General features: G+C 28.8%; 1 protein-coding gene and 3 long non-coding RNA genes across 5 annotated transcripts; 3 read left to right on the top strand and 1 right to left on the bottom strand.

The window, feature by feature from the left end:
* Positions 1-3,915: 3,915 nt before the first annotated feature.
* Positions 3,916-5,208, bottom strand: LOC115890125 (acyl-protein thioesterase 1). Its single transcript, XM_030910275.1, has 5 exons — positions 5,079-5,208; positions 4,997-5,028; positions 4,762-4,922; positions 4,470-4,696; positions 3,916-4,410 (listed from the first exon to the last, which is right to left on the bottom strand). The coding sequence occupies exons 1-5, from the start codon at positions 5,124-5,126 to the stop codon at positions 4,222-4,224; spliced, it is 657 nt and encodes a 218-aa protein (XP_030766135.1). The 5' UTR covers positions 5,127-5,208; the 3' UTR covers positions 3,916-4,221.
* An 884-nt stretch (positions 5,209-6,092) lies between these two features.
* LOC115890217 lies at positions 6,093-8,957 on the top strand. Of its 2 annotated transcripts, XR_004051599.1 has the most exons (5): positions 6,093-6,188; positions 6,304-6,693; positions 7,155-7,681; positions 7,743-7,882; positions 7,940-8,957. It is a non-coding gene; the product is annotated as an uncharacterized LOC115890217 (long non-coding RNA). The 2 variants fall into 2 exon arrangements; XR_004051598.1 differs by having other exon boundaries at positions 7,743-8,957.
* Positions 8,958-11,075: 2,118 nt separating this feature from the next.
* On the top strand, positions 11,076-12,264 carry LOC115890129. Its single transcript, XR_004051570.1, has 3 exons — positions 11,076-11,276; positions 11,555-11,836; positions 11,952-12,264. It is a non-coding gene; the product is annotated as an uncharacterized LOC115890129 (long non-coding RNA).
* A 1-nt stretch (position 12,265) lies between these two features.
* Positions 12,266-16,644, top strand: LOC115890128. The gene is made up of 7 exons (XR_004051569.1): positions 12,266-12,461; positions 12,528-12,801; positions 12,863-13,095; positions 13,380-13,549; positions 14,019-14,216; positions 14,740-14,866; positions 16,498-16,644. It is a non-coding gene; the product is annotated as an uncharacterized LOC115890128 (long non-coding RNA).
* The last annotated feature ends 1,708 nt before the right edge of the window (positions 16,645-18,352 follow it).

Raw genomic sequence — 18,352 nt, 5'->3', positions numbered from 1 at the left:
TACAAATAGATCGTTGAGACATGGGTATCAAAAGAAAGGTTTGTTTAGGGAAAGGAGGTACAATTTCGACAGACGTCATCCCAAAATGACAGAACAATGTCTACTTTTGAATTGCAAATGACAGACGACTGTTACTGTCGTATATATTTGTAATAATTCGGAAGTTTTTATAATCGACATCCCTACCTATACTATCTTGTGCTTATCTTTTATTGCATATAATGAATTATATTATGCTGTAATAATGATGCTCTCTATTTTAAGTGAATTGACTTGTGGTCCTTTTGACACTTTTATCTAAAATTAAGTTATAATTTTATTATACAGGGTGGTTGATTTTTAGTTAATTAATTACGAAATATATTTATTTATTTATTTAGTCTAATTTTAACTTTGATTATTTATTTGTAAATATTTTTATATGAAACATAATATAAAATGAAATTTTTTTATCGCCGAAAAAAATTACTTTTTTCCTGCATTATCAACTAAATTAACGCTCTGTATGTCGGGAAAGTAATACCATACGATCGAAAAAAAAACGGCGTCAAAGACGGCTGGGGAATGAAAATCTATGATAATTTTGGCGAGGTCAAGCCCTAGACGTCTTTTACTTGGCCCGTACTCTTTTTCAGTTGGTTGTAATTTATTTTTATATTGAGTAAAAATGATTTTTAAATGGTGTAATTTATAATTCGAGAAAAAATAATTTCTAGAAAATAGATTTGCGTGTCTTGTTGGAAACTTTCTATTCCTTTTTAATCCCTCTATAATTAGTGTTTATATCTAGAGATTGACCTCGCCAAAATTATCATCGATTGACATTTTCCAGCTGTCTTTGACGCCATTTTTTTTCGATCATGCGATATTTCCATACATACGTTTACAGAAACTGTTATTTAATCAAATAGTCTGTTATTTTTCGCGATATTAAAGAATCACCCTGTATTAATTCCATTTTTCTCATAATTTTAGAAATTGCTGCTGAAAAAAATTAAGTTCAGAGAGATAAGTAAACAAAGAGGCGTTGGTACCTTATTCGTGTAAAGTGTAAAATTCTTAAAAACTATACAGATTCGAGTAATTTGCAACAACGCAATACGGAAATTTGACGCTTGTATAGCTCGATCCTTTAAAATTCCTCTAGGTTTGCTTATTTCTCTGGCGATTTAAGTAATGTAAAAATAGATTAGGCCAATAATTATTGTGAATCTCCCCTTATTTTACCGTGTGCGTAGACCAAAGATTATTTTGTTAATTGTTTAATGGGACTAATAAAAAAAATTAAACACATTGAGGTTAAAATTTTATTTAACAAAAAAGGGAGTAAAGCTAAAACAAAAAAAAACAATAATTATTTTCCCAGAACGGTTACGGTCCTACTGAAATCGGAACACAATATAAAACTTAGGAATGACGAAAGAAGAAGGTAGTTGTGTTTTACCTAAACGATTGTTCTAGAAGTGAACTATCAAGCACTATTCACAATGACGTAGCAGACTTTCAATGTCTTTATGTACATTAATCTACAGTTTTTTTTTATTTTAAAAATATAAGGTTTGTTGGTATTTTCTTTCAATACTTATAGAATTAACAACGATTTTGAACGAAAATATGTTGAGAAATTAATTTTCAAAATTTAAAACCTTTTTCTAAAATACATATTTTTGGCTAAAATACTATTCCCAGAAAAAAATCTTATGTCCTAAACATCTTAACTTTTGAGATACAGTGTGGTAAAATTTTCCAAAAAAAAAATAGTATATTATTCAACGAGCATATCGTCCTATTGCTGCCAAAAGTCACTAACTAACATTTTTCCGAACAACCAAATTCAATCACTAACTTGTTTTGAAGCGGAGAATCGATTGCAAAAGTCATTAACTACGATTTCTGGCTATTTATGTTTTATTTTAATACCGAATAGTTACTAACTATAACATCTTTATGCAATGCAATTCATCTTTAGACGCATTTTTCTCGGAAGTAATAAAACGTAAGTTAGTGACTTTTGGCAGCAATGGGACGATATAATGGTGGCTGTTATTCACGCGGATGAAGTTTATGGTCATCCAAGTGAATAACAGCCATTATATACGAGTAGAATACTATACTGTATCCAGGACTATCAAAAAAATTTAGATAATATTAATATAAGTTTTTATTTTTAAAAAACAACTTTTGAAACCCCCCATAAATGAATGCAAAAAATAACATTGAAAACTTCAAACTTTTAAATCGAATTTTAGAGTAGAAAATGAGGAAATTTTAACATTGTTTCTTCGTAATTGTGTTTAATAATTTGTTTACATGTCCAGATATAACATGAGAGACTTACTAAAAAGGAAAAAATATATTTTTAAAATCTTATGACAAGAAAAACAACTTTTGGAACACCCCATAGATGAATGCAAAAAGTGACATTAAAAACTTTTAACATTGTTTCTTCATAAGGGCTTTAAATAATTTGTTTACATGGCGAGATATAATATAAGAGAATGTTTAAAGAGCAAAAAATATTCAAATCACGTGACAAGAAAAACAAATTTTGAAACACCCCATAGATGAATGCAAAAAGTGACATTGAAAACTTCAAATAGCTCTTGTTTGGAGTTTGGATCGAGATATCCGTGGAAGCGGTGAATAATGAAACCATTATTCACTAGTGAATAATGAATATTATATTATTATTTCATAAACTCATGTATAATAATCAAATTATAGACGAGTCGTGGATAAAATTTATGTGGTAAACGAGATGGAAATTGTTTAGAAATGAAATAATGTTTATTTTAAGACAAGTCATTTTCAGTACCATTTTTTTCTCGAAAGATATTTAATATAAAACCCGATTGGACGCCACTGGTTGAAACAAATAAAACTGTACATCCAAAAGGGCATTTTGATGCATGGAAGACGCGTATCAAGATTTATAAAGATATTTGTAATAACATCAGTTATTATAATAGTTTTTTTAGAAAATCTTGCCACTGTGTTTCTCAAAAATTAAAATGTTTAGGACATACATTCATAAGATTTTTTTTTATTAGAATAGGTTCAAGAATTATCCCCTTAAACATTAGCATGTCATTCGGGAACACTCTGTACATTCCTAGATTAAATGTACATTAATAAGCAAAATAAAACATTAATTCACCACAATACACTAAAACGCTTTACTTTTAAACACTGGACGCGCGTTTCGCTAACCATGTTAGCATCATCAGCAGATGATTAAAACTAAACTAATATCTACAAATTGAGCGTTTATACAGGCGCTCGGTTGGTAGTGAGCAAATGCCACAAAATTAGCCAAAACCAATGGCGCGTAACGATTAATTACTTGTTATATTCAATAATTGGATTTGACTAATTTTGTCACGCTTGATCAGTACCAACTGAGCGCCTATATAAATGCTCAGTTTGTAGATTTTAGCTTAGATTTAATCATATATATATATATATTACACTATATCGCTAGGCAGGAATAGAAATTGAAGCCAAATTTTTGAGATGGAGCTATATAAAATCCACATAAGTCGGTCCTTTTCGTTCAACAGCTTTGAACTACGCAAGCGTGAGAAGTGCTTTTTAGAATGAAATGCTTAATAGAAGTAGTTTTCTAATTTTCTATCTACCACGTAAATCAATTTAGCGTCTGACTATTCGCGCCTTTACTTATAAATTTAAATTTAATCTCTGAAATATTTAAACGAAAACAATAAACAGATAGATATGATGAATATCTAAAATAAAAGGTTGAAATAATGCCATTACCAATAAAAAAATAATATATTATACGATATTAATATTTAGAGTTTACAATAGTGCGCGGGCAGGTGACAGCGTTCAGCGATGAAGTAGACGAATCAGATCGTTTTATTTGCCACGTGCGCACGAAAATCCTGTTGAACCAAAAGGGGACTTATGCAAGATTGATATCCCTATTTCCTCTCTTTGGCTTTACTTTCCACTCATTGTGTAAATGCAGTACTAGCAATATATTTGGTTTTAATCATCTGCTGGCGATGCTAAAGATAGCGAAACGCGCGTTCATTGTTTAGAAGTAAAGTGTTTTGGTGTATTGTGGTGAATTAGTGTTTTATTTTGCTGTTGTAATACCAAAGGTTCCAATGTAATGTACATTAAGAAAATGAAAGACCTTTACTTACACGCTTACTAGTGCCGATTTAATAAATTTTAAAGGGAACAAATTGAACATTATTGACTAGGCAGGTGCTTGCTGATGAAAGCTTTGATGTCGCGCAACTCTTCGTCGTTTGAGTTGTGCATCAGGCCCCGGTAGGACTTGAAATCGGAGTTGGTCGTGAGCGCTTTCAACGCGGACGCTGTCATTTGGCCCCATTTGTATGGCACCACCGGGTCACAATCGCCATGACATTGCAGTATCTTCAAATAAAGAAATTTTATTAGCCCAAACTATTAATCTAAAACTAAAAGTACTGTACCGGAACACCATCTGGGCATTTTTTACCTTCCGGGAAGTGTTTTCGCAGTGGTAACCACCCGGAAAGAGCTACGACACCGGCCAGTCTGTGTGTGAAAGTCATTGCCGAGTAAAGTGCCAGCGCGGCACCTTGTGAAAAGCCTCCCAACATAATCCTGTCCGATGGAATGCCACCGCTAATCTCCTTATTAATCAGGTTGTGTACAAATACAGTTGCATTTCTAATTCCTTGAAAAAAATCAATTATAAATGTGACAACACATGTACAAGCTGACAAAGCTCAAATAAATTACCTTCCTCATCCTCTGGGCCGGATTCATCGAGCGTTTTTAGATCGAACCAGGAGGGCATCCTAAAACCGGCATTCAGCGTCACCGGTATAGTATGTGCTGTTGGACAAATGACTTTAACGAAAGGTTCCCTGACAGAATTCATGGCTTGAGCCCATCCTTGTCTAAAATATTTAATTGTTATGAAGCATAAGGCCCTAAATACAATTAAAATATGGTAAAAATATGTCAATCTTACCCAGTATCGCCCAATCCGTGTAGGAAAATTAGCTGAAAATATCATGTTTTAGTAATGATTATAAAAGGAATTGTAAAATTACCGTAGCGGAATGTTTTGCAGTAGCTGCCAAAACGACCGGTGGAGTCATTTTCTAGTAATTCTTTTTTCTTTAATCTAATTTATCTACTTTTTCGCCAAACTCTCTAACCACTCAATAAGGACATTTGACAGCTATGACCTTCGGGAATGACGTTTTTCAGCCAGGCGATTAGGAATGTATCGAGTAAAATTAAAATATCGATAATTCCTAACGTAATTTTAATTTTTTAATGTTCATCAGTCAATTTCATCATTTTTCATCAAATATAATTTTTTGATCTTCGGTTTTTGTGCATTGTATCTTTAGAACTACTGTTATTTATTTTCTTTTAGTGAGAATGCCGCTATTTATTTTTATTCAATTTACATAGTCACAGTTTAAGAAATAAAATCATATATTTATTATAACGTTAAACAAGGGTATTATAATAAGTATAAGAAGAAATGGAGGTTATAATATATTTCATTGTTTTGAGTTTTATTTTACTCATACTGCTTTATTTATTATTTAGATTTGACTTACTAACGATGAATCTATGACAAAAAGCGTTAAACAACTTCTGCAATTGGTAAGTTTGGTATTTTATGTATACAGTGAAGAAAAAGCAAGAAAGGCGTACATTTACTTATTAAAAACGGGTCCCGTCTATTCAAATTTTTCTTTTGGCGCGTTTAATTGATTACAGCGCCATTCTTATTTAGCGAGAATATTTGGAACTATCTTCTAAACGATTATGGCGCCACCGTAAGGAAAGTTTGAAAAGTAAGCAAATACAGGTTTCTGCTTTTACTATGTATGGGTGGCGCCATCATGGGTTAAGTATTTAAACTAGTCATTTATAGATTTCTATAAAAAAAAATACATCTAGTGCTATCTAACGTTAAGTAGTTGAACTTCGGTTAAAATTTTCTTGGAATTTTAACGAAATCTGTAATTTTTAGTTCCCAAAAAGTGTCGAGTGAGGGCCATCTATGAATACAATATTATACTAATTTTGATTCTAACCGTAGAAAATATTTTTTTTTGTATCTTTTATACACTTTTATATAAAATTATGAATAAAAGTGTTTATTTTCAGTTTGATAACAAATCTGCGTGTTAAATTAAAATGTACGATCTATATAATATACTTTTAGCTAGTTTTTAATATTATTTATCTATGAATCGTATTTTTAAGTGTAATTTTGTGAAGGCAATTGAGTATATGTGACATTTTTTATTACAGATACAGATATGTAATAATACAGCGATAAGAGCTTCTTATGAAGGTAAGAAAGGATAATACACCAAGAAAAATGGAAATAAAAGATTTCTTTTGGGAAGATGTGTCCTTGCGTAGAATTTTATAAGAAAACCTCACCGATTGTACATTGCATTTCAAATGAAAGTATGTGATAAAAAAGAGTAAAGTTGGAGCAGCAAGATTGTCGCCTTCAAATCATTCCTACAAATACCTCCTTAGAAAATTATACTCTCGAACATTCAAATCCATGGACTCTATGCTGTCCCTCCCGAACCTGCTTTCTTCTTTGATATAAAGATAATTTAAATCTTAATGGTTGTTCTACACTGTTAGGGAAATGTATTCTTGTTATAAAGAGATGCAGTGTATAAGGTAAACTTTTTTTTTGCATTGTTTCACTGTGTTTTCTAATTTGTTACAATTTTCTGTAAAGTGAATATCGAAAAGTCTCATATTTCAAAAACACTCAGTATAGTTTGTGGTATTTATGGAATAGACACTTCATGGCAAATCCACTTAAATACACATTACCACTATACCTACTACATAAATCCACTTAAATACACACAGAAAAAAAATACAGATTTCCATTTAAACATCATGACTTTAACTTAAAAATATATATAAATCACCCTGTATATCTTTGAAAATTATATGATAATAGCAAAGAATATTTTAATAATTATAATATTCTTTGATAATAGTTAAAAATGTACGCTACCATTTTCGATATTGTAAAAAATATCTGACTGAAAATATCAAACAAGGGCTTGATATGGAGCGCTCTTCCCAACACTGGATCACCCTGTATAATTACTTTTTATTTTTTTCAGAAATATGTGCAAGTTGCTGGAAATATGAACATCCGGTGTTAATCAGTAATAATACAAATTCTATAATTCATTTTATAATTTCAGATTTATCTTGATCAAAAATTAAGGTAAGAAGGATAATGGAGATTGTGAAGGTAAGGTATTATGATTGTAATCGGAATTGTAAGTAATATAATATTGTAATAATAATATACTATATTTATTTATATATTTTTACATTTGAATTAAAAATTATCATTTACAGATTTTTTCTTATTGGTTTTAAACCTATTAGAATCATTTAGTATCATCAATATGACACCTTATTTATTACATCCAAGTTGTTTAATTTCTAGTTATTTACAGCTAACAATAGTAACAATATAGCTAGTGGTTTTATTAACATTTTTGACGTTGCTGCTAACAAATTATGGCACACTCTAGAGAGTCACGCTATGCCATATGCCAATAAGGTCTCTGTGTTTTTCTCCAGACAATCAGCTATTATTAACAGCCTCTGACGATGGGCATATGAAATTATATGATGTGTAAGTTAAAAATTAGTTAAAGTAGCCTTTGTAACTCGTTTTTATCTAATTTTTTTGACAGAAAACAGACCCATGTAATTGGAACAATATCTGGTCATGCCTCTTGGGTTTTAAATGTGGCATTTTCACCAGATGGAAAGTACTTTGTGTCTGCCAGTTCAGATAAGACGGTTAGAGTATAGGAGGTTTAAAGCCGACAGTGTATTCACACCTTTTTTTTTAAATATAATATTTTATTAAAAAAACCTAAATTTTTAGGGATATAACCATTTTTAAATAAGATTTGTTTTTTAATAATGATATTTTATCTAAAAAAAACATTGCACGTTTGGGGTATAAAATTCAGTTCCGGATAACTCGAAAATTTTATCAGTTTCAGAAGACAAAAGTATTGTAATATATAGTTGTCCTAAGTAATAAATGCTTTTTATCCTAATTTGTACTTATTAATATATTTTTTCTTGTTAATAAAGGATTTTTCAGCTTAATTAAATTTCAAATTTGAAAATTGTGACGCCAAAAGTTGAACAGATACATCCGGTAAGAGCTGTCAACGTTGAGTCAAGTTAAAGACTTGTGAAGTTATTTTTTATATAATTTATCTCATATTTCTTACTATTTAACTATATAGAATTAGTTTCATATTAAACTAAGGGATATTTATTGAATAAAAACACTTGTTCCTTAATGATTTATTAAAATATTAAAGAAATGCATGATTTTATAGTTCATCTAATTATGGGCGTACTCAAAGAAAAATTATAATATTCTTTGGCGGCGTACCAGATAATTTCAATATAAAATAAGTTCTGTATGATATTTTATACTGGAGGGAATAAATACAAATAAACACAAATCATTTAGTTAATTCAAGAAGCATATTCTACTGAAATTTTAATAAAAACCTTATAAAAACCATCCATGTTTATTAAAAAAAGTTAAAATCGAGGCATCCAAGAGCAAAAAATCCACGATCGTGATTGGTCAGTTTCGGTGGCGTGGAGGTTTTGAATTTTATTCTCGTTCGATGTTGCCGGATGGTTAAAAAATGTCAAAAATCTTTTTTTCTATGTGATTTTTGTGAAATTATATTAGTTTAAATTGATCACTAGCACTATAGTAAGGGCCATTTCTATATATTTTTAATAAAACAAGTACCAGTAATGTTGCTTTGTAGAAATTTCTTTTATTCTTATTAATTACGTACTAACATTATAGTCTTTATTCTTGGTTTCGATGTATTTATAGCATTAAAAATGTATTTAAACAGCTTCATTTTATGTTTATTTTATGATTTTTGTTTGTTTATGTTTATAATTACTTATTTATTTCTTATTTATGACAATAAAAATATTTTACCTTACGTAAAAAAACGATTTCAGTGGAACGTATTGAGTAAATAATAACTTTTGAGAACGAAATTAAACTTAATTTACAAGAATTTTCCTATAAACAATTTTATTAGTAATAAATATATTAAGTTTATGAGCAGCTTAAATTTTACGAATTACTTCAATCTGGCAACGCCGGTCCTGTTCTGGTCGTTTGCAATTGAAGGATTCGGACGTCCTCCCGTCGGTTGCATCGATTTTTTAAATTTTCTGACGAAATAGTGCATTTAGTGTACACAATTTATGCGTAATCTATTACTGGTGCCCTGCTTAGCCTCCTGAAAAAGTGAGTACCCGTAATTTTATGTATTTTTTGAGATATTTTAGTTCAAAATTTTTGGATTTCGCAATATCCATCATGGCAGCCTTCTTCTCAATGTTCCCCATTAAGTTATTAATTTTTAAGAATATTGTTTAAATAATATACGTAGATTAATAAATAAGTATGTAAAACTATGTATTTTCGGTACTTTCTATACTGCGTGTTACATAAGGGTAAAATAATAGTACTACATTATTGGTAAATTACGTAATGTATCTTTGACTTTTTTTTTAATTTTTTCGGTCAAGGAATGTTTAAATAAATGGCCGCCTGTTGGAATTCGATGTCTTGATTTTTTGTAAATTGCTATTTTTAATTTAAATTTCTTTTTATAGGGCATACTTACAGTTTTCTTTATTTTTAAAAAATATAATATGCGCATTTTAATAATATTTTGAATGAGTAGATTTTTTGTATTTAAGTTAATAATAGGTAGGTAGGTTCATTAGGAATTTCTTTGTTTTATTACGTATTTTTTTATTTAATCCTACATATTTATGTTTCAGCATTTTTGTAATGATTTCTGATATTGGTATTTTAAAATATATTTCTCTTTTAAAGCGCGTTATGTAATATTACATGTTAAAAAATAGTATTAATGTTGATAAATGATTTTTGCTAATTATCAGTATTAGTTGTAAATTTGCATTGAAAAAATAAATCAATTGTCACTGAATTTTTATAAAAATTAAAATATTTTGAAAAAAGTAAGTATGATTATTTTGAGGTAAATTTTGATCGAATGTTTTTTGTCTTCATAGTAGAAACTAAAAATGTAATAAAACATATACCTAGGATGTCTCGTTGTTAAAAAAAATATAACTTTATAATTTTTTATTTATTTTAAACACTGTAGGTTTAACTTTTAGCTCTAAATAATATGTTACAACTCTAAAAACTCCTTGTGTATTTTTATTTTTTTATGTGTTACATCATGGAAAAATTTTTTGGATTTTGACCGTATTCATCAAATTTATATCCCTTTTTTCCCTAGATTATATAACATCTTTATATTTTTGACATTTTTGGTATAATAATCAAGAAAAAAATCTTATAAAATATTGCTGAGGTATAAATGGAGCATCTCTTTTTTCATTTAAAATAAATATACCTATTTATATATTGTCGTAATATTTTTATAGGTGTTCGATAATATTTTTATAGGTATCCCAATATTTTTTCTTTTTTTAGGCGCGTTATATTAATACTACAACACTACACACTCCTATCCTACTCACACGAGCATTGCTAGCTCTCTGTGTTGGTTAATAAAATTTCCTAATTCAACATTAGTGAATTTCGTTAGCTGATGCAGTTGGTTAACAGTGTTTTTGTCGGTGTGGATTCCCGGGCTTAAGATGACTCCAGAGCGCGGCGCGGCAGCTGCAAGAGGAGACTTCTTGGGTCACCCTGATGTTCGGGCATCGATGACCTGTGTAGCATGCGAGTACCCAAAGGAGTCACCACCCTCTGGTTTACGAGCTGGGTGTTCTAATGCTAGAGGCTTCGGCCGGATACGACCTGGCACCCAAGCTCCGAGATTTCTTCGTGCGTATTCCGTGACCCTCGAAGCAGGGGGCGGGATATCGGACACATTGAAGATGATGAGGGGGTCCGCCTGTAGGGGTCAGTGGATGCCTGTTCGACGGGTGACGAGGTGACCCCAGACAGGGCAGCTTAATTGGGATGGGAACTGACTGGTGAGGCTTAATCGTCGACCAATGGGTCGAATCTGCATAAGGAAGGCAACCAGCACACACTCACAGGCGGGTCGTGGAAACATTTTTTGTTTTTTCTCTTGGTCTGCCCCGCGTCGAATTTTGAAGGCAGAAAATGTCGGGAGGAGGCGAGCATAACCAGGCCTTACTTAAACCTGTTAAAAGTAAGTCTAATTTTTTTATATTAGATTAAATTGTAAACTTTTACTGTACTCCCTACCAAATAACTTTTTTATCGCACCATGTAGCAATCAAAATACTTTTTATATAAGTGTTGTATATTTTAGTTTTTTTGTTACAACATACATGAGCTTCAATTTAAAGTAGAATAACTTGTATAATAATTAGATCAACTTTTTTAAAACTTATAGTAGATATAAGTTTAAATTCTAATTTAACTTGTATAGTTACTTATATAACTAATTTATTTTCATTTTTTTAGGACAATCCGGGTTCGCAGCGCGATTTTAAAAAACAAGATTGAAGAAGTCAGAAATTCTATCTACATGCTGCATATGATCAGTCCCAAAAAAATTCGGATTGTTCCAGGCACCGTCGCATACCTGGAAAACGTGTTTATTGTCAACTCTACAGGATCGACCGAAGTCCATGGAGTTGGGGATATTTGATGTGCCCCATAGCAGTGAGACGCCACTGTTTTTTTCGCCGTATAATTATTAATTATTATGATGGGACTGAAAATGAACTTAAGCAAGATGTAATGGTGAGTTTTTATATTTTTACATTGGTTTTTTTTGTTGTCTATAGCTTGTTTTTTTGTTTCTTCTAGCATATGTATTTGCTAGAAATATTCTAATATTATTTTTTTTCTCTTACAGGTGATACAGTATGGCTTGGAGAACTTCAAAAGTCGGTTCGCGTCGTGGTTCCAAAGCAGTAACTTTAGGTTCCCTACATTTACAGAATGTTGCATTAAGTACTCATTTTTAATTTGCAATTTTTACATTCATTTTTACTTTTTTTCTTACTCTATACAAGGCTTTAATATAAAGTTTTTTTAGCAATAATAAATGGGTAATAAAAAATAACTCCAAAGAGACAAAATTAGGTAGCATATTGTTTTTCTATTACAGTTGGAAATAACTATTTTTCGTCTTGTTTTAATATTGATATTATTTAATTTTTTTTAGTGATTTTTAATTAAACGTAAATTAGTAAATAATGTAATTTTACATTATAATGAGAATTAAAGTATTAGTAATTTATTTTTGTTACTAAAATTAAATTCTGTTTGTTCCTGCATAAATCTTTTTAGTACTATACTGCTTTGGAATGAATTTTTTTGGGGGACAACAGCAGGATTAGCGCCATCTTCTAGATGCCATCAGGTAAATTTATATAACTTTATATTTATCACTTTCTTTGGCTAAAAAAAGTGTTTTGCTTTGTTTTAGGTAGGTGCGCTGGCGTAGGTGTTTGTTGTAGCATTATTATCCTATTCCCCCCTTTTAAAAATGTTTGTAAGACGCCTGAAATTTGTATAACTTAGTTATATAAGTAGTTGAATAAGAATTGGTGAGACTTGGAAAATAGAAGAGGACAGAGAAGATGGAAGAGGATTGCTTTGAAATAGAAGGAAAGGAGATAGAAGATGTTTGAGGAAAGGAGGAGGACTTTGTTCGCTGTAACGGAAGTTTTTTAAATGAAATTTGGAGCAACTGTATTAAGGTAATTTTTTTCATCTAGTTACAAAAAGTAAATACTTATCACAACTTTTATTTTTTTATAGATGATATTGGTATCTTGGACATCAAGTTTCTTTTATTTATGTATTATACAAGAATATCTATTGGTGAAAATGTAGAATGGCAGCTGTTATAACAACTTGGATGAATTATTAGAAACACCAAAGAAGTTTTGACATAATTTAAACTGGGAAAAGGCTCACAACTGACCAATTTATTCTACAGTTGATACAGGACATTAAATTGACTTCAACAACGCAGATGTCTTTCAAAAATGGTAAGGTTTATTATATTATTTTCTTTCTTATTAAAGTTTTTTGGCATGCTTGGAAGTTATGACATATTTTACACATAATATGTATATTCAATAACTTTAGGTGGCAATATTTATTTTTAAATTTATTAAGAGTATTTTTTATTCAAAACAACCTAATTTTATATGCTTGCCTATCTATATTGATATTACAATGTTTTTTTATTTACTTTAATTTTATACATTGATACAAATTAATATAATTATTATTAATATTTGCTTATCTTTTTATTTATTTTTTTTAATAGTTGCTGTTACAAATCTGCAAATGAGTTACTACTGTACATAAGTTGGAGGAATGCCAAGGATTTTTTTGAATAAAATGATACTGAAAATCTTACCCACAAATGACAATTTTAAGATACAATCAATAGTATTTGGATTGATTGGCCTTCATTACCGTTGCGCTATGAAAATGGTAAGTTATTTTTATTTTTTTATTATTTTTAACGCTACAATTTATGTGTCTAACTACAAAATTGTAGGCTTTAAATTCAAAATAAAATAAGTTTGAGATTGAAAATATATTAATATATTTTTTTCAATCTCTGTAGTTATTTACAAATTTGTATCACACAATAATTTTTTTCTTAATTTTATATAACTATAACTTATTCAAATTAATATAAAAAATGTCTGTTATTTGTTTGTTATGTTACATAGTTCTAAATATTAACATAATTTATGTTATTGTCTGTTTTCTGATAGCTTCAAAAATTGCTATAATAAAAAATTACCTAATTAAAATTAATTATTATTATTAATTATAATAAAAAATATTATTAATTATAATAAAATTATTAATTATAATTATTATTATTAATTATAATGATTTTTATTAATTATAATAATTGTTATTATAATAATTAATATAATTTTTTACATAGGATATTGCTATTTTACATAGGATATTGCTATTAGAAATCAATAAGACATACTAGCTGCAAATAATATGTATGGTGGTCATTAAAGAGATTTAAATGGAATGAGAGGAGAGAAACTTTTGCAGAAGAAATCAAGAAAAACTATTTTGAACTGCTGTTACTTAATATAGCTGTTAGAGGGGATCCAGTTCTTCATCAATGGTAAGTTATTTATCTATCTTATAAAATTTCATTGGACCGCTTGAAATTTTTTCAAATATATATACAAGCGCTTTTGTTCCAATATTAGAAAAGCCAACAACTATTAAAAGAAGGCAGGACAAAATAAAATGCTGATACTGTATTACTGGTTGCATATTGTTACGGATTCTGTGGGTCCACTAATTTAAGGATAAAATACTTAACGGATTTATTTTCGAACTATATCAATATATACACACAATTTATACTGATTACAACACACAATTAACTATTTAAAAAAATCCTTCGCCAAGTTGTCAACATTCACTATTCAAAACTGTTTGGTTTTGAATTACAGAACTCGTCACACACGCCTTGACGATATATTAATGTTCCCACTAGAATAAACGCAATAAATATATACATATTTTAATAAATATAATTTTAATGAATTTTTTTAGTTTTGTTTTTATTAATCTTGTTTTCAGAAATCTTCAAAAATTAGTATAGTAAAAATTTATTTAATATTTTTTTGGAATTTTAGGTATACCCTGGGACAATTGCTGTTAAAAATCCACAAGCCGTATTATCTGCAAATATTATGGTGGACATCAAAAAGCTTTAATTGGAATGAAACTTGCAGGAAAAGTGGTCGCAGTCCTTTATCAATGGTAAGTTATTTATCTCTTTTTTCTTACTAAATTTCATTGACAAGCTTGAAAATTATGATAAGTTTTTATAATATTCAAGCTGCACAGGTCTCTGAGGTCAACGTCTGTCATATGTCATTTACTAACGTGTACCAGCGACTTCGTTCGCGTCGAATTAATCATTTGTAATGGTGATGATAAAGCAAAGCAAGAATTTCTATTAACATACAAACTGGATAAAATTTTCTCACATTTATGTCAGCATGAGAAAAAACAATATGGCGATATTATTATATAACTTGGTAATATTTGAGGGGATCAGGGGATCATCTCGTTGGAATTTGACTTTCGAAAAATGCGTTTGCCAAAAATAAGCTTTTTACGTCAAGCAGTTTAAGCAGAATCGTGGTTAAGAAATTACCCAACTTTTTGGAATACCCCGTATGATTTTTTAAAAAATTTCAAAATATGTAAAAAAACCAAATAAATTATGCTTGTCCAAGCGTTTTCCCGAAAGACTAACCGTTTTTTAAATAACAAATATTGTAATATTTGAGGGGCGTTTTCACCCTCTTAGAATTTGAGATTCGAGAAACCCCTCCTTAACGAACCTCTACACCCCACAGTCGATCCGTTTGCCAAAAATCAGCTTTAAACGTCAAGCAGTTTAAGCAGAATCGTGATTACTCAATGGTCATATTTTATGAAACACCCTGTATAAATTTATAAAAAATATTAAAATATGTAAAACAACAAAATAAAATATACATGTTTAAGAGTTGTTCCGAAAAACTCACCGGTTTTTAAATAAAAAATATTTCAATATTTGAGGGATAGTTTCACCCCCTTAGAATTCGAGTTTCGAAAAATCTCTTCTTATCGAACCTCTACACCCTAAAGTCAATCTGTTTTCCAAAAATCAGCTTTTTTACGTCAAGCGCTTTACGCAGGATAGTGATTAATCAATGACCAGATTTTTCGAAACACCCTGTATACATTCAAATATGTAAAAAAACAAAATAAAATATACGCGTTTAAGCGTTTTTTCGGAAACTTGGCCGTTTTTTATATAAAAAATATTGTAATATTTGAGGGGTGGTTTCACCCTCTTGGAACTGGAATTTCGAAAAATCCCTTCTTATCGAACCTCTACACCCTAGAATCAACCTGTATGCCAAAATTGAGCTTCTTACGTTGAGTGGTTTGAGCAGGATCGTGATTAATCAGTATGTCAGTCACTTAAGGATTTTATATATTTATATAGATTAAAAATTGATATAAAAATTTGTCAAAAATAATATTTAAATGAAAAAAAGGAATAAGGTTTCAAACATACCAATTATTATCCAAAGGTGAAAACCTTAATTTAAAAAAATATGAGCTTTGAATTTTTTTAACATTTCATTCTTTAATTTTTAGAAATTTTTATACCAATTTTTATAAATGATATGTTGTGGTCTACCTGGCAGAAAAAATTGTCATCAATTGTTATTTCAAAAGCCACTATAATGCTGTTTTTTTTTCTCATAGGGTATATACAAATTATTAATTTAAAAAACATAGTTATTGCATTAATAAAAACGTATTTATTTTAATTTTTACATAGATCGTTTTATTCATTTTTTTAATATTATTTTTATTTTATTTTTTAGATATCTCCGCATTTTTTTAACAATGGATATCATCAGTTGCTCCTACTTCTCACTTTCCTCTTTCACTCAACATAAAGCAGACTCAATACTCCTCAATGCCTCACCAAGGTTCGTTAGCTTCATTAATAGTGTTATTGTTTCAATAAATTTGTTTATTGGTTTTTATCTTCTTACTATATAATTATATCTGGCGTCATTTTAATGTTAATTTTTTGTAAAATTTTGATAATCTGGATAGAAACCTTTTTTTTCTTAAGCTTTTGCAATAGAAAACACTAGTTAAGAACAATACACTTTATTTTATGAATCGGACCATTATTTCATTTTTAAATCATTCAAATCAATGCAATAATCTTTATGGAGGATATGTTGAGCAACATAATACCCTTGTATATGAAGGATTACTAATCTGTTATAATTTTTCATCTCAAGCTTTTTTTCAATCTCACCTATCTTATATTTACTTCCATTAGTTCATTCATTAAATTGTTATTAAATAAAACTATATTGTATTCTGGATTTCGAAGGTATTTTTTAAAAGAATTAAAAAACAATCTTTATAGGGTTGTATTATTTTCAATTTATTTTTATCTTGTATTATTTATATTTTCCTAAGCTTCTGTCAACGTCTGTCATTATATATATATATATATATATATATATATATATATATATCTTACTCTAAGTTTATTCCAGATTATCAAAATTATAATTTTTATACTTGCGCAGCTGCGTCACTATAGCCCTATGAACACAAGTATTATTTTGGTTTTAAAGTTTATGTTTTTTAATATTTCATTTATTGTATTAACGCAAAACTAAATTTTATAGAATTTAACTAACTATATCTTCAACCGAATGATAATTTAGTAGTTAATGGTCAATTTAATATTTTTTCATAAAAATTAAATGTGATTATTGAATACCAATGTCAAGCCAGTAGAAATGATTTATTAGTGTTTATTTTTTTGAAATAATTTTTTTTCTAAATCTATTTTGGATACTTGTGTTCATATAGTTTTTTTTTGCTTTTGAGAATTATTTTTGGTACCCTAACACAGATGTTTTTAATCAATTTATATGATTTTAAAACATTTATGTTTATATCTATTTTGTACTTAAATTTTAGTGATAAAGTTTGTTTTTGTAACACGGAGAATAATGCACTTCATGCATTGTTTTCTTTTTTATGTGCAGAATTTTCTTTATATACAGTATGTCCTCAGAACGTCTTTACAAGAGCAAAAGCTTTTTTTATTAACATTTTCATAAAAAATACATTCCTTATAAAAATATTTTTCTTTTTAATATTTTCATTTCAATTTTTTTAACAAATATATTGTGAGCACACATTTTAAAATTATTTTTCATATATATATATACTGTGCGATTCAAGTATATTTATACTAAATTTGTTTTTTTAATGAATTTTAACCTTTAGTATTACTGGTTGTCTAATCGAATCTTATGTAATCTTATGTATGTGGTAATGTTCTTATTATTTAAAAAAAATCTTATTTCCAGTGGTAATTTTTTCTCTCAATTTTAGTATTTAAAATGTCTCTATCTTGTCATATTTATTTAACATATCTATTAGACCTCTACTCAAACTTTATCTCCTAAAATTTATGAATTTTACATATGAAAATGGTCTGCTAGGGTATATAATATATTTATTTTAGGATCAATTGAAATATCATAAGTCATAATATAAAAATTAACATTTGTATATCCATATTTGTTAAATATGTAATTTTAAGATAAAACACATTTTTACACAAAAATAATAATTCTAGTTTTATATGTGGCATATTTTTTTTCAGTTGGTCCTTCAACATTTAAAATCTTTTCACAT

This window comes from Sitophilus oryzae, unplaced genomic scaffold, assembly GCF_002938485.1.
Source record: "Sitophilus oryzae breed Bouriz unplaced genomic scaffold, Soryzae_2.0 scaffold_85_pilon_pilon, whole genome shotgun sequence".
Classification (NCBI taxonomy): Eukaryota; Metazoa; Arthropoda; class Insecta; order Coleoptera; family Curculionidae; genus Sitophilus; species Sitophilus oryzae.
Note: the sequence above shows the minus strand (reverse complement) of the source record. Positions and strands in the feature narration are given on the sequence as shown.

Bases quoted from the DNA above. Each gene is read 5' to 3' on its own strand.
- LOC115890125 (XM_030910275.1), bottom strand. From the start codon at position 5,126: ATGACTCCACCGGTCGTTTTGGCAGCTACTGCAAAACATTCCGCTACG. The intron at 4,923-4,996 runs GTAAGATTGACA...TAAATATTTTAG, and splicing joins CACGGATTGGGCGATACTGG to ACAAGGATGGGCTCAAGCCA. The intron at 4,697-4,761 runs GTAATTTATTTG...ATTTTTTTCAAG, and splicing joins CGGCCCAGAGGATGAGGAAG to GAATTAGAAATGCAACTGTA.